Below are 26,454 nucleotides of genomic sequence, written 5' to 3' on the forward strand. Positions count from 1 at the left end.
TTAAAAGCTGAAATCGGTGTCACTCCTCCGCAAATAAACCACACCAAATCCTTTTTAAACATAGCGTGGAAGGAGACTGGTTTTGTTTCTGTTTCCTGCCGATTGGAAAAGATCGGCTGCCACCAGACTGGATCTTGCTGTCTGTGCGCAACATTGCAGGAACCATGTATCCACCTGTCTGTTTGTCCATCTGTCGGTGGAGATGTCAGAGGGTTCATTGTCTCTGGTCCTAGGGAGGGAAACAGACAGCAGGACAGGGCGTTGGGTAATGGGGAGGAGTGAGAAGCACAGAAGAAGGGGTAGAGAGGCTGAACAATAAGGACTGGGACCTGATTAGAAGGGCTGCTGCTCTGCTGTAAGCGTTCTATCTTGGTAGTTTTTCTCACGGTAGAGAAGAGACTGGACTCAGCTGTAAGGGGATTCTTTATTGAGGGAGCTGGACACAGACAGACTTTGTGGTTCTCACTGGCTCTCTAGCGCCTAGACTTACAAAGGCAGCCTGCTGCCTGTTGCTGCATAATGTCACCTTACAGGGTTTCCCTAAATTCTGGCCTGGACTTTCCACTCACTCACTGGACTACAGGGTATATACTTGTCTAAGACCACTGGACAAAAAGGGACTTTAAGTGGAAATTGCCAGCTGATCATATCAAATATATTTGCTTGGTTGTTTTTTCCCAGAGAAATTCAGAGTTCAACCAGAATACAATAAATTAGAAAGTGTGAGATTTCCTGTTGATATTAGGTGATAGGAATCTCTTCCACCCCTTCTCACTTTCTTGCATTTTGTATTTTGAAGTCTTTTTCTTTTTTAAAAAAACTATTAAAATAATATATGAAAATAAAAACAACTAGTTTAGAACTTTAATGGAAACCAATATCATAGCAGCACTGACAGTTTCTGGTGGGTTTCCATCAGCCAATGACTGTTCTTGTGTGTCACATGATGGAGAAGAGGATCAGAGACAGCAAAAGGTTTAGAACAAAGAATTGTAAGAATATGCTCTGGGATTTTCTGTCTAAGTCACTTGACTTCAGTGTGAAGAACGCTATACAGAGGACTGGGGTGGCTGTTGAACAGTAAAGTGTTCACAGTAACTTATGCACAAGACACACTGTTCTGAGTGATTGTTACAATCGTCTTCCCAGCTTTTGTCCCCTATTTTGTGTAAGTTTTTACATCTAAAATTCAGGTGTGCCATTGATAAGGCTGTGTCTTTGAATTCTTGGTTCTGTAGCAACTGAGCTCAGTTAGCCCTGGGGGAGTTCAGAAAGTTAACTCTCTGACCAGGCCATTAGGATATTTCAGAGGTAAGCAGCAATTCAGCCTTATCTGTTCATAGAAATTAAAGACCAATTACATCCTCCAACCCATCATCCATCTCTTGGGAGGTGGGATGCAATGCAGAATTGTTCCCTAAACCCCATTTGATCATGTTTTGTCCAATCTGGTTTTTAACATGCCACGTGATAGAACTTCCACCACTTCCCATGAGAGGCTTTTCCACACCCTAATATATGTCTCAGGCAGGAACGTTCTCCCAATATTCAGACTAATTTTCTTTTTCTTAACATTCCATTACTTCTGTTTATGCCTCAGTGTACCACACTAGGTAATTCATCATTTTCTCTCCATGGTGTTTTCACCCTTTAAGTACTTGTGAACTGTTATCATGTCCCTCTCAGCCCTTTTGTAACCAACCTATACTTTTAATCTCTCCTCATAAATCATTTCTTCCAAGCTTCTGATCGTTTGTGCTACTCTTCTCTGAACTCTCTCCAATTTGTCATCACCGTTATGGTGACATGGGTTCCAGGATGAAATACACTATTTCAGACATAGTCATGCCAGGCCTAAAGAGAGGACAAGCGTCTCTTTGAGTGAAGTGATGTCTGACAAAATGACATTGATAATTTATGCAGCCATACTGCCTTCCAAACTCATATCTGATTTGTTCTGTATGCCCATTCTAGGGTGTCTTTAACCAGTGCTGCTTCCAAGGTTTTCCCCCCACATTGTATATCATGCCATTTCCCCCTAATTGTACTGGCTTTAATTTTTTCACCTAAAATCTTGTTCTGCTTTTTTCTGTTCTTGTTTGTTTCTAAGCTCCGTCGGCCCCTTTAAATAATCTCTTCACTGGTGTTTGTAACTCTGATTTGGCATCATCTGCAAATTTCGTTAATGTGACATTTATTCAGTCTTCCAAATCATTAATTAAGATGTTAAATAAAACTGGACTAACACCGATCCCTGCAACTCCTCAACAAACACCGCAGCCTCCTTGATGCATTGTTATTTATAATTCCCCTTTACAACCTTTATGCCAATTTCCCATCCACATGAGTGTTGGTATACGAGCCAATTTGAATTAATTTTTCAGTTATGATTTCCCGGAAGAGAAGCAAATGATTTCCTAAATCTAAACTTATTACATCATCTACAACCTTTCTTTCATTTGCTAACTTTGCAGTTCTGTCCCCACTCAAAAAGCAATCGAGTTTGTCAAGATTTACAGTGGACTTTATAAACTCATATTGCTTTGTTCATGGTTCACTGCTATCGATCTAAGCATCTATCAGTCTAGGCATCGATGTTGTGCTTATCACCATGGTAAATGAGCACCTAGTATGTTACCAGTTAGAGCCCTGATCCAGCAAAGAGATTACAAAAGCCCAGGATTCTGCCTGCATGGAGCTACTTGCAGGATCTTGAACAAGATAAGTAGTTAATCTCCCCCTCCTTATTTTTGTTTCCACCCCTTGTAGTCTCCTCCTTCTGGAGAGTATTCAATCACTCCCAATTGTTTTTTACAGCAGACAAAGTAGGCATTTTCCTGCTAGAGAAGGGCAGTTTTTCTATCTAAAGGCACCACAGATGGAGGCATGGGTCCTGTTCTTGGGCTGTTTTGTAAGCTTTTAGTTCCACTGTTCATATCTCATTTTTGATACCAATACCACTAGCCTGGTGTTGTATTCCAGCGGCTGGGCTTCAGTGCATGCGGTGGAAGTGGTCATGTGGAGCTGGGCATGTGTCTTTGGCGTGTCTGCTGTGCTGTTGTCATAGAGAAAATAAATTAGCGTAGTCCTCACAGTGTTTCCCTTCAAACAGTATGGTAACCATTAATGAGGGATGTCCAATCAAAGTCTAATCCCCAGTAACCAATGGCTGCAGGCAATAAGGAAGGGAGGAAAAATCAAGAGAGCACTGAGCACCTGTAGAATGAGAAGTGAGCGTGTGAGACAGCACAGCTTTGGGATGGTGCAGAAATAGGGATGATGTAATGGTTTGTGTCAGCCCATCTGGGCTGAAAATATCCCGCCTGAGTTAGCCCCTGGATAGAAAACACAAATATTGTACCGAGTGCAGGGAATGTACCTGGGACTAGTGGGGTTTAAAGGGACACCCTCAACTTGAAATCTAGTCTGTTTAAAAAATGGAGTTAAAGTACTTTGAGGTCCCATGTCTGCCTCTGAATCCCTCTGCCAATGTTTGTCCATTTACAATATCATTTTCCTAATTTTTAAAAAAGCTTTTTCCCCCTCTCTCTCCCCTGTTGCTGTGTGAAGGACCCACACAAACAACAGGGGGAACTGACTATACAGAGGAAACAATGAAAATGGCCAGATCACATCCACCAAGTAAGATAACTGGAAAAATAAAGACAAATAATAGTTTGTCTCTAATATCTCTGTCACAGATGTTACATGTAGCCATAGGTAAAAGAAATTCAGACAAAAATGTAGATCAGACAGTGTCCCTTTAAGAACCTAGTTTTGCTTGGCAGGGGGCCCCTCTTGCCCTGCAAATTAACCCAGTAGAAGGTCTATAACCTGCTGACCTTCCCTGGGAAAGGGGGCTGGGAGATCAGAGAGACAAACTAGAGGGCCTGCAGGAGATACTTTCCCATAATATGTGAGGGAAATTTAACCTGTGTGGCCTTTTTCTTTCACTTTCAATTGGTGCTACAGTTTGACCTCTAAGAAAGAGGCACCTGGTTTGGGATTGTAGATAGAGGTCCTTGTGTCTGGTGATGTGTTCTTTTTTCTTTCTGTGAAAGGCCTAATAATCCAGCATCCTAGAAAATGGGGAGACTTTGTTACCACAGCCCAGCGGGCCCAATTCTGATCTCAGTTACACTGGTGTAAATCAGAAGTAGCGCCACTGAAGTTAGTGGAGTGACACTTGTATCAGACTGGGGTGAGCCCAGAATCAGGGCCAGAAGGTGCTGTATCTGCTGGTACGCACCCTGTTACAAATGAATTAATCTGATAATCTTTCATGAATACTGATTGTACTACAATCCAGTTGTTTATGAGTAACAAGCTGTAAACGTTCAGCGGCCAGTAGTTTCAAAGTGCATACCCCAAAAATGGGGCACGGGGAGATTTCCTGGGCTCATGCAAACATTCCTGCCAACTCCAGGTGCTGGAGATAGACTCTGCTATGTGACTCATCTGTTTCCCAGTCATTCCTTAGGGCTCAGTTCAGCAAAGTACTTAACATCTTTCTTTAAGTGTATGCTTAATTCCAACCGCAGTCAATGGGATTTAAGCATGTGCCTAAGTGCTTTACTGAATCAAAGCCTTATTTTAGGTGATTGGAGTGGCCTGAAGTAAAAATTTGCTTCTCTCTCAGGACCACTGAAGGCAATAACTCTGTGTTGGGTGCTAACTGCACTGCTAATGTTACCTAAAGCGGGCAGTCAGATACCATGGTGATGGCCACATATAGAAACCTAGATAAAGAGAGCACTACAGATCTAAGGCTCTGTTGGTATGTCTACACAGTAATTAAACACCTGAAGCCAGTCCGGATCAGCTAACTCGGGCTCATGGGGCTCAGGCTGCGGGGCTTTAAAATTGGTGTGTAGACGTTTGGGCTCGGGCTTTGGGACCCTGTGAAGGGGGAGGGTCTCAGAGTCTGGGCTCCAGCCTGAGCCCAGATGTTTACACAGCAATTTTTAGCCTGAATCAGCTGAGCTGGGCTGTGCCACGGATCTTTTATTCCAGTGTAGACGTACCTCAGAACTGCAATCAGTGCTTACAGCTACCCAAGTTCAGCTGCGGCAGTTGCTGGGTGCTGGCTTAGTCCTGAAGTTGAATATTTTAGGCGCTCCGGGCAGGATTTTCAAAAGCAGTAAGTATTTGGACTAACTCTGTTCCCATCGGAGCTCTCCTGAAGTTTTACCATTGGCTGAATGGGAGCTGAGGTAGACCAATGTTGCGTGCTTCTGAAAACTCCAGCCTCGAAGGCTAGAGAAAAGGCTGAGAGGCAGCATGGTAGTTCAGTGGTTCTCCATCCGGGGGGCGGGGGGGAGGGCGGTGCAAGCAGGTTTCAGGGGTGCCGCCAAGCATGAATGGCGTTAGACTCGCTAGGGCCCAGGGTAGAAAGCAGAAGCCCCACTGTGCAGGACTGCAGCCCAGGGCCCCGAGCCCTGCCACCTGGGGCTGAAGCCTGAGCAGCTTAGCTTCCTGGGAGCCTCCTGTGGGGTGGCTGTCTTCTAACCTCAGCCCTGGTTTTTTTATTCAGAAAATCAGTTGTTGTGGCATAGCTGGGCCGGGGAGTTTTTATAGCATGGGGGGGGGGGGTCAGAAAGAAAAAGGTAGCCACCTGACTAGGGGTTCTCAACAACCCAGGACTGGGGAATTAGGAGACCTTGATCCCAATTTTCAAAAGTGACAGAGGTTTTGGGCTCCTCGGTTTTTGGGTACCCAATGAGACACTTCGCAGGGGCCTGATGTTCAGAAAGTGCTGAGCGCCTGTCCTGTGAAAATTAGGCCCCTTTCAGATGTCTCAGGTTGGGTGTCCAAAATCAGTAGATATATTTGAAAAGTTGGTCCTTAGTTCTTATCTGGGCTCTGCCACCAATTGTGAGTGGGCGAACCACTTTGCTCTTTTGTGCCTCAGTCTCTCCATATGTAAAATGCGGAGAGAGATATTTTCACCTCCTGTATTAACTTTGGCTGGGCTCTTCAAGAGTTTTGACTTTCAATGGATTTGGGTGTCAAACTCCTGTAGCCTTCTTTGTAATTCCCAGCCGTCATTGATAGCGTGAGGAATAATCATTGGCAAAGCGCTACAAATTACTTATTGTTTTATTACAGTAACTTTGCTCTAGAGAAACCTAAGCTTTATATTAAGCATTTTAAATAGTGACTCTGCAAGCTTGTCTATGCTTGAATGAACCATTGTGTTTTAACAAACCCATGTAAACTAACACGGTTGATAATTCCAGTGTGGATGAGGACACAATTATTTCAGCTGACTCTGGTTAGCTCTCTCACTTCTTTTATGTTGGTATAGATCCTTCCACTTCAGTATCACCAATCCCAATTTCCTCTGGCCTAAATGAGAGCTGAATCAAGCCCCGAGTCCATGCGTGCTCTTTTGAGTTCTGTGTTCTGTTCTCCCATCATCACGAATGGCACTTATTGGATCGTGCCAAAGGCCACACACGCAGTCTTATCTCATTGCATCCTGTTTGACTACGTAATCAGGGGCTGCACTGATGGAAATTCTCATCCCTTCTTGTTTTGATTTCTATCACTGTGCTGGACACTGCATCCTCTCTCTGGTTCAGACCAGGCTGAACTATTGCAGTCATTTAAGACTCTTGTTTTGCTTTACTCAGGAAGTCAGGTGTCATGCGTGCAGCAGCTGCTGCAGGGAGATTCAATGTACCAAGCAAACTGAGTGCGTGCTTGGGCTTGTATTAAGCACTCGGTGAGAACCCAGGCTTCCGTGTGATACGATCTCAGAGTAGCAGTGCTACAAAAGACCTTTCCTTTACAAAACAGACTTGTCCGGTAGGGAGACACACAGCAACTGCACTGTGCGGTCTGGAGGAGCAGTGACTCTATCAGTTTGTCTGACATACATAACAGCAATCTCAGTTCTCCTTTTCTCCCTGCCTATCCTTGTGCTGCTGCTCACCGTTCCCTACTACCCAGTAGAGTTCATACTTCACCTGTTGCTTGCATTTGAAGCTTTTTGCAAATCCAGATATTCCCAAATATCATTCAGATTACTAGGCTTCTGAATCGCTCTCAAATTTCAGCATCAGCATAATTACCCTTCCCTATGTTGAAGCCTATCTTGGGTCAAGATTTGTGCTAATGTCCTTCCTATCAAGAACACAGGGATCAAGAACTCTCTCCGCAATTACACCTATTGAGTGCTGATAGCTATCTGTGTCCTGTACAGCACTGTACTATCAAGACTGCCCCTGCTTCAAAGAGTTTATAATCCAAAGAAGTCAGACACAGCGTAGATTGGACGCACTGGGAATGACTAGGATGTAAAAATACATACTGTTGAATTCCTGTGGACATCAGGGAAGAATGTAGTCTTCAGGAGGAATTTGAATGAGGAGACGATGGAGGCTGAATGGAGGGAGTTGCATGGAGGAAAGCCCAGATGTGAGAGAAATGGATCAATGGGGCATCAGGCCTCGTGTCATTGGGGGAGCAGAATGGTCAGGGAAGAGACTAGGTTAAGATGAAGGCCAGGGCAAATTTCTGTAAGGACTTGGAAACGAGGAAAAGTCTATAAACTCAGGTTCTGATCCAGCTCCCACTAAAGTTAATAGAAAAATTCCCAGGGTGAAATTGAAGTCAATGGCAATATCCCCATTGATTTCAGATAGTCCCTCCTCTGAAGAGCTTATTGACTCATACTGATGTTTGCTGCTCTTCTCTTTTTGCCCTGCAAACTTTAGCTAACCCTACATATTCTTGTATATCTGCCTTCTTCTCCATTTCCAGTCATTTTTATTTTAATTTGTGGGCATCCCTTCCTGAAGACACACTTATTTATTGCATGCATTCTTCTTTTTCAGAGGAACTGAGCTATAATTAGAGTGTCCCTTAGGATTTCTGAGCATCCTTCCACTCTGGTGAGTTTCAATGCTATTTCCCATTGCACCTTACTAGCTAGATTTCTTAATTTGCCAACATATGCCTTCCTCAGATCAAAAGCTCTTGTGCTGCTGCATTGTGTGAACACATCCCTTGCCGTGCTGATTTCAAGTAACTGGTTGTTACTGGTTCCTATTATTCTCAGACAGTGCCTCTCTCTGAGTAAGAAGCAGCTGTAGGGTGCCTTCCTCTCTGGCTGGAATCTTTACTCTGTGGGTTGTTAGTTGGCATCTATGCTATCTTAGGAAGTTTTTTGCAGATGTCTTGATGGTATTTGTTACCCAATAGACACCTAGATACAATAGTTAAAATCCTGTACAAGAACAGTGTTTCATGACTCAACATACCCTGAGAGTTAGCCCAAGGATTTTTCGTTATTTGTATTACAGTGATGCCTAGGGGTCCAACCAAGATTAAGGTACCATTGTACTAGGCACTGTACAGACACATAGCAAGTGATAGTCCCTGCCATGAAGTGTTTACAGTCCAAATACATAAGACAGACAAAGGGTGAGATGGGAAACAGAGGCACAGAGACTTGCTGATGGCACACACTACATCAGGGCCAGAACCATGACTAGAATCTTTGTCGCCTGACTTCCAGCCCAGTGCCCTATCCACCAGAGCACACTGCCTCTCGTTCCCACGCTGGTGTCCAGGAGGTGTGTAGCAGGGGATCTGTGCCTAGCATATTGTGCCTGATACTGACTCACTAGCAGGGAGAGGACTTACACAAAGCAGCTCTAAGAAAGCTGAACAACTGTAGACAGCTGGCTGCAATACTCCACAACCCCAGGAAAGTATGATTTTTGTGTTGAGTGGAGCAGCTGTCACAAACACTGCAGAGGAAGCTGCTTCCAACAGTAATAACTTGGAGGATAGATATTAGGAAGCAGATGTGTCAGCTTATGGAGTCTGTGTTAAGGATGCCTCCCTGTCAATGAGGCCTCTGCTGAAGAACCCTTGGCAGCTGTCTGTCCCTGCAGGAACTCTGAATCTCAATGAGATGCCATGTGTGAGAGGGAAGAGAGCAAGCACTGAAATTACCAGTGCTGGGGAGAAAAATTGAACTGAAGCTGCTGGAGCTGTAAGGGTTTTGCTTGTGTTCGTTTTCCACTGCCCACAGAGCTGGTACATTAAAACGAAGCAGTAGAGACAGGCCATGACACAGAGAAACACAGGCACCAAGAGTGAAGGGGAAAAATAGGAACTGAGCAGAAGGAAGTGTAGCAGCAGATAATGTAGTGATGGTGTGAAGTGCCAGCCAGTTTGATCTCTGCAAACGTGGGTGTGGCCCCCCCAAAACAGAAGTAGCCACCTTCCTACAAAAAATAAGGAGGGGAAGGGCTTCAGAAACAAGGATCAACTTGTGATGGGGAAGAGAGAATGAAAAAAACAGGGAAAAGGAGTAAAGATCACTAGCTCAAAATGAGGCACCCAAAAGGGACATTGAGAAGAGAATTCCGGACAACACCCACTTCTCTGAATCAGTGGACAGTGCCCAAAGAAACTTTGTCTGGATATGTGAGTTCAGGGTGAAAGGAAATAGGTGGAGGTGGATAGAAAATGGAATTTACATTGTGTGGGAAATTCTGACATTTCAAAATTTTGTTTTGTTCCAAATCGGCAAGTCCATGTTTCAAAATTTTTCTGCAAAAAGGAAAGTCTAAAAAATATTTGATTTGGAAACACTGAAATGTTTTGTTTTAGATAACATCTAAATATCTTGTTTCCATGTCAAATTGTTTCATTTTGATAATGTCAAAGCATGAGAGTATAAAATATTTTGTATATATTACATTTCTTATGAAATATAGTATATGTTAAATATATGTAACATTTCTAATATACTATATAAATAAAACAATAATGTAATATGAACATCAAAATGTATTGAAATGATGAAGTTGAAATGGAACATTTTTACCTTATCTAAATGAAACATTTTGACACAATCCAAAGGAAACAAGAAAGTCAAAACAATTCATTTAGACTTTTTCCTGTCAAAACTTACAGTTAAATCAACACATTCCTGAAAAATGTTTTGATTGCAACAAAACTGCGTTTTCTTGTTCTGTTGAAATTTTTTTGACCAGCTCTAGAGGTAGACTGGGCTATCACAGAGAAGACTCCTCCTCCCTCAGCCCTCTAATCCAGCTTTCTCCTCTTGGTTTGATAAATGGCTGTTTTGGCCAAGGGTAAAGGGCAAGATGGATAGTCCTGTAAACTGAAGTCTCAGGCAAAAGAGAGCAGGTACAATGCACGTAGCAGCAGTTCCAGCTTCCATATCACTATAGCTCAGCCCTGATCTGTATTGAGAGATGGTCAGACATTCTGGCCAAACTCAGACCCACTTGTCTGAATTCTCCTTTCATGCTAGTATACATCAGGAGTAGCTTTGGTGAGTGCATCAGTCAAAGGAGAATCAGGCCCAATGGGTGGGAAAGCTGGAGTCAAATGCTCTTGGGCTTCTGATCTGCTTAGAGTGTGAAAAAGGTGGCAGAGAGAGGGAAAAAATCAGGAGGAAGAAGTAAGGTGAGCGAACTTCTAATGAGAAATAAATAAATGTGGTGTCTGTATACAGCACGTCTGTCTAGTTTGGAGAGCTCATCTATCCCTATGATAAACCACAGGTTCCCCTTTAGCTGCAGGGGTGCTGGAACAATTTGTATAGTGGGGAGGCTGAGAGCCATTGAACCAAACTGTAAATCATATGATGGAAACCACTTCAAGCCAGGGGGTGCGGCAGCACCCCTAGTTTCAGCATCTGTGTTTGGCTGGACAAACATTAAAAACAAAGGTTGAATGTGACTTGGGGATGGGCCAAGGGGTTCAAATGACAGTTTGCTAACAAACCTGAAAGACCAAGAAATAATGGGTAGGCTTCACAGCACTTGGGCTCTGCAGACTTTGCCTGATCCTAATGCAGACGCGTGCCCCCCAGCACAGCGCTGTGGCTATGCCAGCGCAGTGCCCACAGTGTAGACCCATCCCTGCAGGGAGTACTGGCCTCGGCTGGGTTAGAATGAACAGTGGTGACCTAGAGGTGCAAGATGAGAAGCATTTTTTAAAAAATTGGGCAACTTCAAGATTGCCAGTGTCTGAACATGGGTCTCCTCTCTCCCTACGTACGCCAGCGTATCTCCACTGATTTGGGCCAGTCTGAGAGAGACTCGGGACTGCTGCCTCTTCGCTCCCAAGGGCCCCTTCATGCTCCCCACACACCTCCAGAGCCTGTAAGGGCTTGCTGAAGCAAACAGTCAGTGCCCAGCAAGCAAGAGTGTAAATCTGCCTCGCGCTAGGGTGCTGCCCACTGTCTGTGTGGACCCTGTAGCCATGCTCTAAAAGTTCCCTCGTGAGCTTTGAGCTACTCCCACATCAAAGTGGGGCAGATCACAGTGCACTGGGAACTTTTTTTGTGCGGTAGCAGCATCCACGTGGACAGCTGATGCTTGACAGGCTGGGGTTCTCGGGACACATTTTTTGGTGGCCTCATTGCAGCCACTGACTCTTGCTGGTGGCCGCTCTCACGCTTTTACCTAAAATACTTAATTAACTTGAGGAAAACCAAATAAATACGCACAGATACACGTCCAAGTCGATGTAATTTATTTATTGCTAGCTAGTAAGTCTGTTGGGAAAAGTGACATTAACAAACGTACAAGTATCACTTTTCACAGCAGACTTACTCAGCCCTGGCAAATCTGGGGACAAATTAAGCCCTGGCTGGAGAGTCGGAGGCAGTGGGGCCCGGGGAGATGGGGGTGGGAGGCTGGGAGAGGCAGCAGGAGGCTGGAGCCTGGAGCCCCATGGCCAGAGCTTGAAGCCCCATGCCAGAGGATGGGGCCCAGGGACAGAGCCCGAAGCCCTGTGGCTGGAGTCCGGAGCCTGCCGCTGCACAGCCAGACCCTGGAGCTGGAGCCCAAAGCCCCACAGTCAGAGCCTGCTGCCCCACCACCCCTGGGAAGGCGGGACACTCACCGGCTGCCAGCTCCTACAACAGTGGTTCTCAAACTATTGTACTGGCAACCCCTTTCACACAGCAAGCCTCTGAGTGCAACCCCCTCCCCCCCCCATATAAATTAAAACCACTTTTTAGTATATTTAACACCATTATAAATGCTGGAGGCAAAGCGGGGTTTGGGGTGGAGCTCGCGCCCCCCCATGTAATAACCTCCCCACCCCCAGTTTGAGAACCCCTTGTCCTACAGCATTGTGTCCCAAGTGACTTCAGACTGGGGCAGGGCCCAACCCCTGCTGGTGGCCCCAGCAACCAAACACCAAGGCAGTGCATCCAGGAGAAACGGGTGTGTGCTACTTTGCCCTCCCTCCCCCGCCCCTCCCCATCACAGCCCAGGAGCTGTGGCTGCAAGAAAAGCCCCTGGTGGCCGCATTTGAGAAATGCTGCGTGGGAGATAGATTAATACCCCAGCTTACCACACACCCAGGGCACGTCTTTACGGGCAGCGTTACAACGCTGCGCGCTTTAACGTGGCTTGTGTAGTCGCAGCATAGCGCTGAGAGAGAGCTCTCCCAGCGCTCTAAAAATACCACCTCCACGAGAGGAATAGCTTCCAGCGCTGGGGCACTGTCTACAATGGCACTTTACAGTGCTGAAACTTGCTGCACTCGGGGGTGTTTTTTCACACCCCTGAGCGAGAAAGTTGCAGCACTGTAACGTGCCAGTGTCGACAAGCCCTAACTTTGTTTAGAGAAGCCCTAAGAGACTTCATTTGAAGTCAGTGTATCCTGTGGCTGGAGAGCAGGGTCCCAGGAGTTGACTGACTCTCTGGCACCAGCTTGCATGTTTTCTTGCATGGTCTCTTCTCCCCCCCCCGACCTCAAGCCCTATCGAGCCAGAGTTCATGGACTCTGCTTCCCATCACCCTGAGGGTTGTTGGCACAGATTTGTCCCACAGTTCAGTTAAGCGATCTGCCCGTGACCACAGGTGCTGGAACAGGGGGACCTGGAGGCCATGGCCCTCCCAGTTTTTACCAGCCATAAGGGCAAATGACAGGGGAGGGGGCAGAGAGGAATGAGCGGGGGTGGGGGCTCAGGGGAAGAGGCGGCGCAGGAGTGGATGCCTGTGCGCCGCCCCCCCCCCCCTTTCAGAGTGCTTCCTCCACTCCTGCCCATGACTCGTAGGGCTTCTCTACACAGCAAAATGTGTGTGTTTCAATTGAATTCACTCCATTTCCTTGCTACAGCATGGCCAGCTCAAACAGTCTTAAAGATGTTAAACTGAATACATGGCCTTAAGGGGAGGCTGTAACTGAGTTCACACCCCTTGAGTACACACTAAGGGCCCTACCTTCCCTAGGCTATAGCCGTGGCTACATTAGGATAAAAGATGTGTTTTAACACGTTAGCTAACGCATGTTACAATCCAATCAGCATGAGGCAAGCTGTAGTTCTAAGGTGTTAATTGGCCAGGTCAATCTTTAGGGCTGAACATGTGTTAAAACTACAGTTTACTTTGTGCCCCCTTGGATTTTAACATAAAAACTCATCTTTTACCCTAGTGTAGACAGGGTCATAGTCAGGGCCTCAGGGAGCAAGAGTGTTTTTAAGCATGAGAAAAGAGGTGCTAAAACATGTGGCTTTTTCCTTGTTCTATTCCTGAGCCTCCCCTGAGGAGACCTGACTCAAAGGTCTGTCTCTCATTCCACAGTAGCCGAATCTCTTGGATGTCTGCATAACCTTGTGCAGGGCACCTGCCAGTGGAGTCGGCTGTTGGTGATTGACATCTGGCACTGGAGCAACTATTAGGCACTCATTTTACGCTCTCTTAAAGGCACGGTGCCTGTTTTGGTTCAGTTCTCACTACAGTTTACGTGTCATGTGGCTAAGGGCTGAATTTCAGTCACCCCGGTGCCTTTATCTTCCTTTCCCATGTTTTCTGTGGGGAGTACACGGCAATGGGACCTAGCATCCAGTTCCTTGGAGTTCAGTGGGAAACAAAGCAATCCCCCCGAATAGAGTTCTAATTTAGGGTACGTCTACACTGCCCATGTTACAGTGCGGCTGTGGCAGCGCCGTGACATGGGCAGTGTAGACATGCTTTATTGCTGGGGGAGAGCTCTCCTGGTGATTAAAAAAAAACAAACAAACCACCCCAAACAAGCAGTGGTAGCTTTATCACTGGAAGCGCGGCGCCCGGCGATAAAGCGCTGTCTATACTGGCACTTTTCAGCGCTAAAACTTTTGTCGTTCAGGGAAGTGTGTTTTCACACCCCTGAACGACTAACGTTTTAGCGCTGAAAGTGGCAGTGTAGACACGGCCTTAGATTGAATCTGTGTCCTCCACTCTGCAGCATGGTATCTTACAGTCTCCAGGCAACCAGCTGATTAGTCACTTTGTGTATATTATTCTTATTATTATTCTTGTTTAATTTATTTATTTATTAGAACATTATGCTTTTTTCCCCCAACGCTTTTGTGTGGGCTTTGGTGAATATTTAAGATGTAAAATGAGTGTGAATGTCGCAAAATCTTGTGAAAACCAGTGTTGTCAGCTCTCGTGATTTTATCGTGAATCCTGCATTATTTGGTGTTTTTCTTAAAGCTCCAGTTCCTGGAATCATGTGAATTCATGAGAATCTCAGGTTTCTTTCTTTTTTTTTTTTTTTAAAGTAAGATTCTAGCCCTCATGGGGGTGGAGAAGAGCGTGAACATTGTAGGGAGAGTGGTCACTTTGGATGAGCTATTACCAGCAGGAGAGTGAGTTTGTGTGTGTATGGGGATGGGGGAGTGAGAAAACCTGTATTTGTGCTGGAAACAGCCCACCTTGATTTTCATGCAGGTTGTAAGGAGAGTGGTCACTTTGGATAGGCTATTACCAGCAGGAGAGTGAGTTTGTGTGTGTGTGTGGTTTTTGGAGGGGGGTGAGGGGGTGAGAGAACCTGGATTTCTGCAGGAAATGGCCCACCTTGATTATCATACACATTGTGAAGAGAGTGGTCACTTTGGATGGGCTATTACCAGCAAGAGAGTGAGTTTGTCTGTGGGGGGGCGGAGGGTGAGAGAACCTGGATTTGTGCTGGAAATGGCCCAACTTGATGATCACTTTAGATAAGCTATTACCAGCAGGAGAGTGGGGTGGGAGGAGGTATTGTTTCATGGTGTCTGTGTATATAATGTCTTCTGCAATTTCCACAGTATGCATCCGATGAAGTGAGCTGTAGCTCACGAAAGCTCATGCTCAAATAAATTGGTTAGTCTCTAAGGTGCCACAAGTCCTCCTTTTTCTTTTTGCGAATACAGACTAACACGGCTGTTACTCTGAAACCAGTGAATCCAAAAGACTCCGAAACCAAAAAAGCAAATAAAAAGAGGCTGATGTTTATTACTTTTAAGCCAATCTCGTGTTTTTTTTTTTTAAGCTAATCCCATGATTTTGAGGGCCTCACTCCTGATTTTTGAATGCTTGGGGTTGGCAAAACTGGGAAACCTCCTCCTTCCCAGCACAGGCCTCACAAACAGAACAGCATCGTCCGTTGGAGTGTGGTGATTGCTCGTTAGGAGCCCAACCCTACTCTGGGAACAGAAGGAGAGCAGTCTGCACTTTCTGTTTCATTTCTCTTGCCCCGTTAACCCCTTCAGTTCTGCTTTTCCTCTTCATAACTTCCCCCTCTCTGCCCCATATTTTCTTTCTTCCTTTTTACTCTTATTCTTCCCAATCTCCTTTTCCTTGGAGATCACATTCTTCTCATTCAGTCTGTATTTCTTCCTTTCTCTCTTTCTCCCTCTGTTACTGATTAGCTTTTGTATTCTGGTGGCACCTACTTGCCCCAACTGTGACAAGGGCCGCATTGTGCTAGGCCCCTCTCTAGACAAGTCACAGCTCAGAGACAGCCTCTGCCCCAGAGTGTTTGCAGCCTGTGTCAGACAAGACACAGCTTACATGTCTGTTTATAGTTCTTGTCTGTTTTTCTCTCTCCCTGTTCTTTCGCCTTTCCTTCCTTCTTACTTCTGGTTATCTTTCTCTCTCCTTGCTTCCTGGGCTCAATCTTCGTGTCTCTATCCTGCTTTTTCTGGTTTTTCCCTCCGTCCCTTTCCCCTCCTCCCGCTCTGCTTCCAGCTGTAGTCTCCTTACTCTATGTTTACTCCCTAGTCACTGCCCCTCTGTCTCTCTGCTCTGGGCTATCCCTCTCCTCACCTTGTCTGAGCCCTCTCCTCTTCCCTGCCTATGTGGGCGGAGGCTTGACGTGTTTTCCCCACTGCTTGGCTCAGGGGAGTGGTAAAGTGGGATTTTTCAGCTCTTTTGTTCTCTTTCACTATGGCTTGAGAACCACCACTCTGCCCTGGTGGCTCATAGAGTGAAATATTTGGAGAACTAAGCAGCAGGGGATCAAGGTACTACAAGTGGAGATGGGTCTATAGGAGAGATTCATTCTATGGACCAGCCAGCAGGGCTCCACGGACCATAAATTGGAGTACCTCTGGCTAGCAATCTGTCTTCTCTGTTACAGGGATTTATAAAGTATCTATTACTAGTAGTAGTATTGTAGTGCCCTGAGCTGCACAAACACACAGTGAGAGACAAGTCCCTGACCCAAAGCACCTTAAAATCTAAATAGACAAGACAGATAGGAAAGTGAAGCACAGAGAGGTGAAGTGACTTGCCGACGGTCACCCAGCAGATCAGTGGCAGAGCCAAGTACAGAACCTCAGTCTCGTGACTCACAGTCCAGTGACTTATCTACTAGCCCATGCTGCCTCACCTCTTCTCAGGCTGGGGCTGTTCCATTAGACTGCCTGGCTTTGAGGCATTGCTTTTAAAAATTGCAGCTGATCCCAAGGAAGCAGAAATGTCAGTGTTAAAAATGACACCGATCGCCAACTGCAGGCCCGTGAAACTGTATCTAAGACAATTCTTTAGGCCAGAGTAATGACTAGATAATTCATCAGAGCTTTATTTTGTGTCGTGTCTTTCACACAGACTGAATCCCTCCATGCTTTGGAAAGTTAAATAATACAGTTACAGAGATAATGACAGCCAAGGGAGAGGAAAATTAAGAGGCAAAGGAGAGAAGACGTGTTTTCAGATGAGAATTGAAAAAAAATGGAGAGTTAATGAACCAAAGAGATAGAGGGAGGCTGTCCAGGCAGAAATGCCTGCAGAGGAGAAGGCTCTCCCTTGCAGCAGTAATAAGATTGTGTGACGGGATAGCGACTGCTAAGACCGAGGAAATCTCCTCTATGGTTCTGCATAGTTTATTGCATTAACTGTAAACCGTCTTGACAAACTGATCTTGTGAAAGCCAGGGGCCTGCACTCAGCCAAGGACCCAGCGTGGGATAGGCCCTGACCTGGTTTTTACTTTCCCATAGTCTTTATGCTAGGAGGCATCAGTAACTGAGACAGTGTGTTTGTCATTGAAGGTTTTGTGGCTGCTTCTCCAATTGGCGCCTTGGAGTTTCTAGCTGGCACCATTACCTCCAACGAGTGGAGTTCTCCCACCTCCCCTGAGGGGAGCAACGACTCAGGGGGCAGTGAGGCCTTGGACAAGCCCATCGACAATGATGCCGAGGGTGTGTGGAGTCCGGACATTGAGCAGAGCTTCCAGGAAGCGCTAGCCATCTACCCGCCATGCGGACGGCGGAAGATCATCCTGTCGGACGAAGGCAAGATGTACGGTAAGGAGAATGGAGGGAGCTTCCCACCACCAGAAGGAGTGAGATCTGTGCAAGCCCATCTGTTCTGCAAAGTAGGATGGTCTGAATGAGATCTTGAGATGGCCAAGAACAATGCAGCAGCTCAGATTCGATACATTTTTTTAAAAGCAACCAGAATTACAGAAAGAAGTGTGGGAGGGTCAAAATTGGGTTTAAAAGAGGCCTTTTCGGGGAGACCAGTTAAGGGGTAAGCCAGAACCGGGCATATTGCTGATACAAGTTTTGGATAAGTGTAATACAGTGGCTTAATGAATGTGAGCATATGGCATCCTCCACAACCATCTTTATGTTCCCCTAAACTTTAAGTGGGAGAGGCCTGTGATTTGGTGCTGAAGGTCCCAGGTTCAATCCCCACTGATGGCCAGGGTGTCTGTGTGCAGAGTTACTGACTTTGAGAGTTCCTGGGGGGTGCTCAATCCCCCCTCAGGCCCTGCCTCTTTCTGTTTCATTCCGCCCCCAAGCGCACCCCACCCCTCGCTCCGCCCCCAGCACCTCCTGCATGATGCTGAACAGCTGATCCTGATGGGTAGGAGGTGCTGGGGGAGAAGTGGGAGGCACTGAGGGGGGGGAGGAGCTAGCTGCGAGTGGGTGCTGAGCACCCACTATTCTTTTTCTGTGGGTGCTCCAGCCCCGGAGCACCCACAGTGTCAGCACCTATGTTTGTGTGTATGTGTCCAGGGGTTGTTACATAGCCTCATTATATGGCCTTTGAATGGGAAATCTTTGAGCACAAGCTGCATATGAATTCTGCTCTCTCTGCTTCCTGGTGACAATATTTCGTCTACTTCCAGCCCTGGTATGAATATTTTTCGCCTTTGGGCTGTTCTCAGCTGGCTAGGACAGTGCCCCTTTTTTCTCTAAGGACAGAATGATAGCGACAGTAGCTTCCTACAGTCAGGAATAAAGAGAGGCATCCGCCTGCAGCAGAGGGGGGGGAAAGTATCTGGCTGAGACTGTGGAAAAGCAGATAAGGGTATGTTCTACAGGTGGAGTGGCTCACCCAGGGTTGTTATACAGTAAAGGTGGTAACTATCTTGAGTTAACTGGCAATCAACTCATGCAAGAGGGGGAAAAAGGACAAAGCACAGGAGTTAAGAGGAAAAATTCTAGTGCTTCTGTGGCAAGACCAAATGAGAGGCTGAGATGGCACAACCTGTGGTTAAAAGTCCCCGGAAAAACAATGTGTCATTCCGCTAGTAAGAGTCTCTTCTGAGGTCTCTTTTCCCCTTCCCAACCAGGTTTTTTTTCTGGATTGCACACCTCCACCATGGTAGTTTGGTTCCCTGCTCTCAAGCTTCAAGCACAGCAGTTCACAGGTCGTTCTGATTGGCTTCTGATGGACCCCTCCAGATAGATCAGGCCTTCAGTTTGGCATGGCTGAAGTTTTTCTAAGTCCTTCTCTACAAAGGAAGGTTTTACCAGTTACATTTGTATAGTGTTATACCTATAGCAATGGTGCTCAACCTGTGGTCAGAGGTCCACGGATATATCTGAGGGGTCCGCGGAAGACTTAGACGGAACAGAATTCAATTACACATGCAGACGATAGATTTCCAAAAGCGTCTGCAGCTCCCTTCACATTTTTGTAGGGGTCCACAAATGAAAAAGGGTTGAGAATCACTGACCTGTAGGGTATCTTTTCACTGCAGAGTTCACCCGGGCTCTACCCTGGGGGTTGCTCCTAACCTCCCTCCCATAAAACCCTCTGAACTGAGTCTAGTGGTGCTCTAAACCCGGGCAGCCGGGCCCAGCTGGGGCTATAGGCTGGAGTTCGTAAACCGGCCACTTCCCAATGAGGATGCAGGCTAACCCACTTGACTGCTGATAGTCCTCCAGTGCTCAGAAGGACAGACAAGTTCTCCCACAATTCACTGGGAAAGAATCACAGAGAATCACAAAGAAGTTGGGGAATGTGTGTGCCCCCAGAAGTCCTAACAACCATAGGCGCCAGGTTTCTAATCTGCCGGGAGGTGCTCCCCTTCCCTGGCTCTGACCAGGCCCCGTCCCCACTCCACCCCTTTCCCCCAAGGCCCTGCCCCTTCCCCGCCCAGTTCTGCCCCCTCCCCTGAGCACACTGCGTCCTCGCTCCTCCCCCCTCCTTCCCCAGCGCCTCCTGATGCCACGAAACAGCTGATCCATGGTAGGCGCTGAGAGGGATTGGGAGGTGCTGATTGGCAGGGTCTGCTGGCAGGCAGGAGGCACTGAGGGACTGGCGGGGAGCTGATGGGGTTTGCCGGTGCGTGCTCTGCATCCACCATTTTTTTTTCTTTTCCCCGTGGGTGCTCAAGCCCCAGAGCACCCATGGAGTCGGCGCCTATGCTAGCAACACACCTGGGCAAGTGCAGCACCAATGAGCACACAGTAATGTGGCTGAGACTTTGCAGTGTGGCTGACCTAGGTCCTCACACCCGGGTACTGAACATCTGGTTAGCTCTGCGGTGAAGACGTAGTCATCAATTATACTAGTATTATTGCTTCTATTATTAGTGGAATGAGATGTAATAAAGGTACAACTATAGTGGTTTAAAGTCACATCTTAATTTACAACTCAAAAGCTTTCCTGTGTAGACAAGGCCTTAATTTAACATCCACCTTGCTCATCTTCCTTGGTTATAAAATGTAGATTATCAACATGCTTAATACCACCTGTCACAACTTCCATTAACGTAAAAAATTCCCAGTAAAAACAGGTAGTTTTTGTTTGGTTGGGTTTGTTTGTTTCTTTTTAAGCATTCTGTGCAGTATTTGCAACCAAAACATGGCAGCAATGTGATAGGCTGGGCGTGAGACTCAGGAAGGGGAACTGACAGGATGTAGAATTGAGATTCAGTTCAAGAGTAGAATTGACTAGGAACAAAACTAGAACAGAAGTGAAATTGACAAGAAACAGAAGGGATTTACCTAGGGGCCTGATCTAAAGCCCATTGAAGTCAATGGAAGTACTCCAATTAATTTCACTGGGCTTTAGAGCAGGCCCTAGATGAGCAAAGTGCAAAAAGTAAATAATGCACCCTCATTGTGAAAAGTGTAGACCAGACTTATGGGGCAAAGAAGTGTAATGAACTCACTACCCATGCTGGGATAGTACAATGTCCCTGCTTGTCCTCAGTGCACCTGTTTCCAATGTGAACGGTTAGTTCAAGGCACCCCTGGCAGGCCCCCAGCCACTGATTTTTATACCCTCCTTTGCTTACTAATTTCTGGGGTCCATGCCAAGGAAGAGGGGCCCAGTGTGTGATCTATAGAAAGATCTGACCAGACAGAGATGTAAATATAGTCCTGAGATCATCTTCACAGTTTATAAGCCAGTTTGTGGAACAGGACAAACTCTGTGTGGAGCAGGCCCAGCCTGCAAGGGAAAGTTATGCAGCTGTCTCTGTTTGATGTGCACAGAATTCACTTATCCTGAGGCAGAGGTGCTAGAGAAAGTACATGCCCCTCTCCCCTGACTGAGAACTCTTCCTCCATCTCTAACCAGGAGGCGGCCAACACAAATGGACTGTTCCTGGTATAATAGCCCAGTTCACAAGGTGTCCTACCTTTAGAATGAAACTGCTTTCACCTTTGTGGATAACCCATAATCAGTCTGGAAGTGGTTACATTGGTTTAGTTTGTGCCTGTAAATGTATTGATATAAACCAGGCACGGTGGACGACCCGTGGCTTGCACTAGTTTAATTGGTTTAAAATAGCTAAACCAGTACAAGTTTGTGTGTAGACCAGGCCTCACGCTTGCCTCCATTACACATCACCTCTGAGTTTGGCCCATTGTCCATGCTCCCCCTGGCTGAGGCTCCCTTGTGGGTAGCTGGAGTCCACTGAGGGGAAATGGCTCCTACTCCAACTGAAAATGAACCACACTCTTTTCTCTTCAGAGCGTGCCTTTGTCTCATGTACTGTTTTTGATGCTGGAGGTGTTCCACTGCTCTTGTAGAAGTTTGGCTGGCTCCGGCAGGTGCCACCACACTCCTGAAGGAGAAGCCCAGCTTACTTCTCTGACAGCCTGGCAGTCTCCACTTACTTTGGACTCACTGCATGGAAAGCTCTGCTAGGATACCTCCCTGTTTGCTCACGGATATAGGACCCAGCCATTCCTTAAAGGAAATCAAAGGCCAGTCTCCCATTCACTTCTCTGAGCGCAGGATCAACCCGGATTTCTTATGTGATCAGGAAGGTAGCTTTTGATTGCAGCTAAGGTGCAACAGGAATTGCGTTGTAGGGATGCTTGTGATATCAGTGAGGTTTAGACAAGCAACAGCTTTGTTTTTCACCTTTTCAGACAATATTGGGCCATCATTAGGGGAATGATATAAATGACAGTGTGCCTGCTTGGGAGCCAGGTCCGGTATTCTTTAACATTGTCCTTAATAATCTGGAAAGGGGGTTCACAGCACATCAGTGCCGCTTCCAGGTGACTGTGACAACAGAGGAATTGTACATGCTAGGGAGGAGAGAGAAATAACAAACAGGGAGACAGAGAGATTAGAAATGAAGCAAAAAGCCAGCCAATGAGATTCTGCTTGAAAGAATGCAGCTAAGCTACCTGAGAGAGTGTCAATCCAAAATACAGAGATTCAATCAGAAGGAGACACAGAGAAAGCAGTGATGCAGAAAGAGACCTCCAGGGGAGAATGGCCAGCCCAGGCTTGAGTTTGCAGTGTGATGGGGCTCTAGGAAAAGGCTAGTGTTTTTTTTTTTTTTGGGCTGAGTGGTGAAAGCTGGCACATCAGACAGTCGCTCTCTCTGAGGTTCGGCTGTGAGAGCCCTGGGGGTGTTGTATTCATTTCTGGGGGACTATGTTACCACACAGGATTGGTGTGGTTTTCCCCAATCCAAAAAACTCAACTGGGAAAAAACTGAAAAACAAACACATCCGCATCGGTGTAATAAAATGAAACACAAAACACATCCTGGGCGATTCACTTCATAAGCACACGTGTGCCCCAAGCAGGAAAAGGCACATGCTGTCCAACGGGAAAGCTTCAGTCACGTTCCCAGTCTACTAACCAGCTAAACCTCTCACTCTCGTATCTGCCCTTGGTAGCTAACCTGTTGCAGTTTCAACTAACCCAGCTGGATTGTGCCAAAAACACACACACAGTAAGTAGTTGATGCTGAGCTAACTGGCCAAGCATTCATGTTTTTAGAAAATTGACAAAACGCTGAAAGCTGTTGTGTCTTGCTGCTTTTGTTATGATGATCCAAAGAATTCTGGCACAGCCTCCTGCACATACATGGATTTGGGATCAGAATTTGGATCTCTAGTTTTCAGTGCTAGCAGAGAAAGAAGAAACTTAGGGCTAGTCTACACTGGCAACGCTAGTGACTTGTGTGGTCGCAGCGCAGCGCTGGGAGAGAGCTCTCCCAGCACTCTAAAAAAAACCACCTCCACGAGGGGCGTAGCTCCCAGCACTGGTGCACTGTGTACGCTGGCGCTTTACAGCGCTGAAACTTGCAGCGTTCAGGAGGGTGTTTTTTCACAACCCTGAGCAAGAAAGTTGCAGCGCTGTAAGACAAGCCCTCAGGTTGATGTTCCATCAGCCACTTTTCTGTCTCTTCTTCCTCTTCTGGGTGGAACCTCTGACCTGTGCAGTTGAGAGCAGGAACAGCTAATGAAAAGGTTCCATTGCGTTGCTGAATCAATTTTCAATTTTGCCTTTGTGTGGTTCCAGTTCTTTGTTGTTAATTAGATCAGGCCAGATTTCTGCTGAGACTGCAGCAGTAATGTCATTAGCATGTAGTTTTTCAAGTTTCTCCCTCAGTTGCTTTGTAAGTTCATTGTCTCTCTGAAGAGTCCCTTGTTGTGTGAAAATGCATGTTATGTATTCATCAAAGTCCAATCCACCGAATATGTTCTTTTTTGCATTGGTTTTGTTGTTTAAGCAAATGGCAAGACATCCATGTTGTACTTACTCTGCATTTTCAGCAACTTGGCACCCTACTCTGGGATTTTCTATTCAGACATAGAATGAAGAGCATCATGTAGGGGTGGGGTGGGGTGCGGGGGGAGATTGTTAGGGAGTTGTGGAGCCTCCCCCATGCAAACCCTGGCTGACCCCAAGCCTCTCCCGTTCAGTCAGGCACATCTGCCCCTGTCCCTGTGTGTCCCTGCAACCCCCATCCTCATGTGGCCCTGCACCCCCATTCCCATTCAGCCCCTGGCTCAATGCTGCCATCCCACCAGCTCCTGAGCCCATGCCCCAGTCTGTCCCCACTGATCCAACTTGCCATTTTGAACCCCAGTCTGTGGACCACCAACGGCCCCGTGTGCCCCACTCTGTCCTAACTTGGCTGCTGTGATGAACACAGCTGGCTGCTGGCTGTTCTAGTGCCACAGCGGTCTCTGGTGGACGAAAGGCAGAACTGCAGCACTTAGTGAGCAGAATGTATTTTCGGGGTTCGGGGGGGGGGGGAATTCTGCACCGGACATGAATTCTGCGTGTGCACAGTGGCACAGAATTCCCCCAGGAGTAGCATATGCAGCTCTCTATCTTCTGTGGGCCGCATCCACACAATACATATGCTACCTGTACATCTACCAAAAAGGTTTAATATTTGTTATATGACAGCAATGTGATTCAAATCGATATAATAACTTTAATTTCAACACTGGCAATTGTCTGCTAAGGGCATTTTAAATTAGCAAAATAAGCTAAAACATTAACTCTTAAAATTAATTAATTTACTGTACGGGTGGCATGGCATGGTGTATTGCCACCCACACTTGCACGCTGCTGCTGGTGGCACCCCTGGGCTGAGCACCCAGAGAGCCCAGCTGTGGACCCTGCCCTCAGAGAGGGGCAGCCCTGCCCGATGAGGGGTGGCCTCCCAGCCAGGACTGTCCCCCATTACCCAACCCACCCTGGGACTGTCCTCCCAACATCCAGACCCCCCCCTCCCAAATATGGGCTGGCACATGTGCCTGCCCTACAGAGATAGGGTGCCCTGTCCAGGGCTGAATGGCCCCACCCAGTGACAGCCCCCTCCAGCATTCAGTCCCTCCCCCAGGGACTGCCCCCCATGCACCCATCCCTCCACCTAGGGACTGTCCCACAGAACCCTCCAGCAACAGCCCTCAGCCCCTCCAAGGAGTGTTCCCCAGCACTCAACCCCCAATCCAGAGACTGCCACCAGTCCCCCCACATAGAGTCTGTCCCCCATGCGCCGGCTGCACCCCATTCCCTGTGGCCCCAGCCCACTGCACCTCCCTCCCCGTGGTCCTAGTCCCCTGAACCCTCCTCCCCATGCCCGCTTGTCTCCTACCTTGGCTGCACATAGCTCAGCCGTCCATCTCGCCCTTCCTACCTACTGCTGCAGTCCTCATGCCAGGGAACCTGCTCCAGTTGGGGTCATTGGACCCACAAGTCTGTGGGGTGGAGGAATGCTGAGCACCCTGGCCTCCTGCTGATGCTACAGGGGGAGGCTGGGGTGGTGGTGGATGATGCCGGGCCTAATCCTGCACCGCCTCATCTTTGCGTACCCCTTCCATCCCCCCCCTCTCCCCCCCAGCTCTGCGTCCGGGGCAGGTGCCCTTCCCACCCCACCCTAGTTACGGCCCTGAGGATGTCACATAAGCTGCAGCTGTGTGCTGATTGGGCCGCAAGTGGCCCACGGGTTGAGAACCACTGATCCAGGGAAAAGTGCATATATAATTTCTTTAAATTGACCCACCTACCTTCCAGAAGTTTCTGGCTTCCAGCAAAACAAGCTTCCTTAATACTTCACTGCTTCATCAACTCTCCTCATTTCAACATTCTACTCACAAGCCATTACCTTCTCTCCAATCCCTGTTCTCCTCCCACCCTATGTGTTTGGATTGTTCTATCATTTTCTTATTGTTTTACAAAAGCTAAAACAAAAACCTTGATGCTCTCCTTGCTTCCCTTTCAAATTTTTAGAACAGTGATAGCCTTCATTCACAATTGGAGTCTAAAGTTTCATTTAGTTTCTTTTTTTCCCTCCTCTCTTTTCACTGTTTGTTTATTTGGGAAGTTTTACCAGGTTTACAAATCCTTGCCATGTAAATATCAGAAACAAAACTAATAATTACAACAGTGAGCTTTTGTTTAAAAAGACATTATACAGGACTATAGACATCAGATCTGTATTTAACAAGTTGTGACCATATTACAGAGTGAGCATCATTACATCCATAACATGTCATTTCTAGTGATTTTATAAAATTGAGTGAAATCTCTGATTACACATTTAGCAGACAGGGCATGTCTATCAAATGTTAATATTCAAAAAAATTGGACAGGTGTGTGGGTTTTTTTTTTGTTTTTTTGGTGAATGTACTTTGAGTATTAAATAAATGGTAACCAAATATCTAAGTATCTCTTTGCCCTCTGTCTATTTTGATGGGTATGTAACAACCTCCCATAATTTCTGCACTGTTCCTGTAGAATTGAAGCCTAATATTTCTAGTGTCAACCTGCTCTCAAATATACATTACTTTCATCTAACAACTTCAGCATGACAGAGAAGTTCAAAAACTGTGAAACAAAAGAAAAGAAAATGGATTAAATCCACGGAGTCAGGATTTTTTCTGGAGAAAAACCAACCAAACAAAAAGCCTAGTTTTTTCACAAGCCTGTTACCAAAAAGATCTTGAAAAAGTGGAATGAGTTTTGAGAAGATGAACAAAGATACCAAACCTAACACTGATCAGGGGTCTGAAGGGACCGATTTAGGACAAAAGATAAAAGTAGCTAAATATATATACTGTGACTAAATGATGGCTGAGAGGTGTGGGGGGAGGGCATATACATTATTTTTTCATTGTTAATTGCAAACATTCGAGAAGTAGTTGTAATACTTTTGACATACCTGTATTTCTGTGAAGCAGGTGGTGCAA

General features: G+C 46.5%; 1 protein-coding gene across 1 annotated transcript in view; it reads left to right on the plus strand.

Moving 5' to 3' along the window:
• Positions 1-17,425: 17,425 nt before the first annotated feature.
• TEAD4 (TEA domain transcription factor 4) overlaps positions 17,426-26,454 on the plus strand; it is a 59,016-nt gene continuing 49,987 nt past the window's right edge. The window contains exon 1 of the mRNA XM_074935553.1: positions 17,426-17,559. Coding sequence (XP_074791654.1) covers positions 17,553-17,559 — 7 coding nt within the window. The 5' untranslated portion in view covers positions 17,426-17,552. The remainder of the gene's footprint in view (positions 17,560-26,454) is intronic.

Source organism: Natator depressus, chromosome 1 (assembly GCF_965152275.1).
Source record: "Natator depressus isolate rNatDep1 chromosome 1, rNatDep2.hap1, whole genome shotgun sequence".
Lineage (NCBI taxonomy): Eukaryota > Metazoa > Chordata > Testudines > Cheloniidae > Natator > Natator depressus.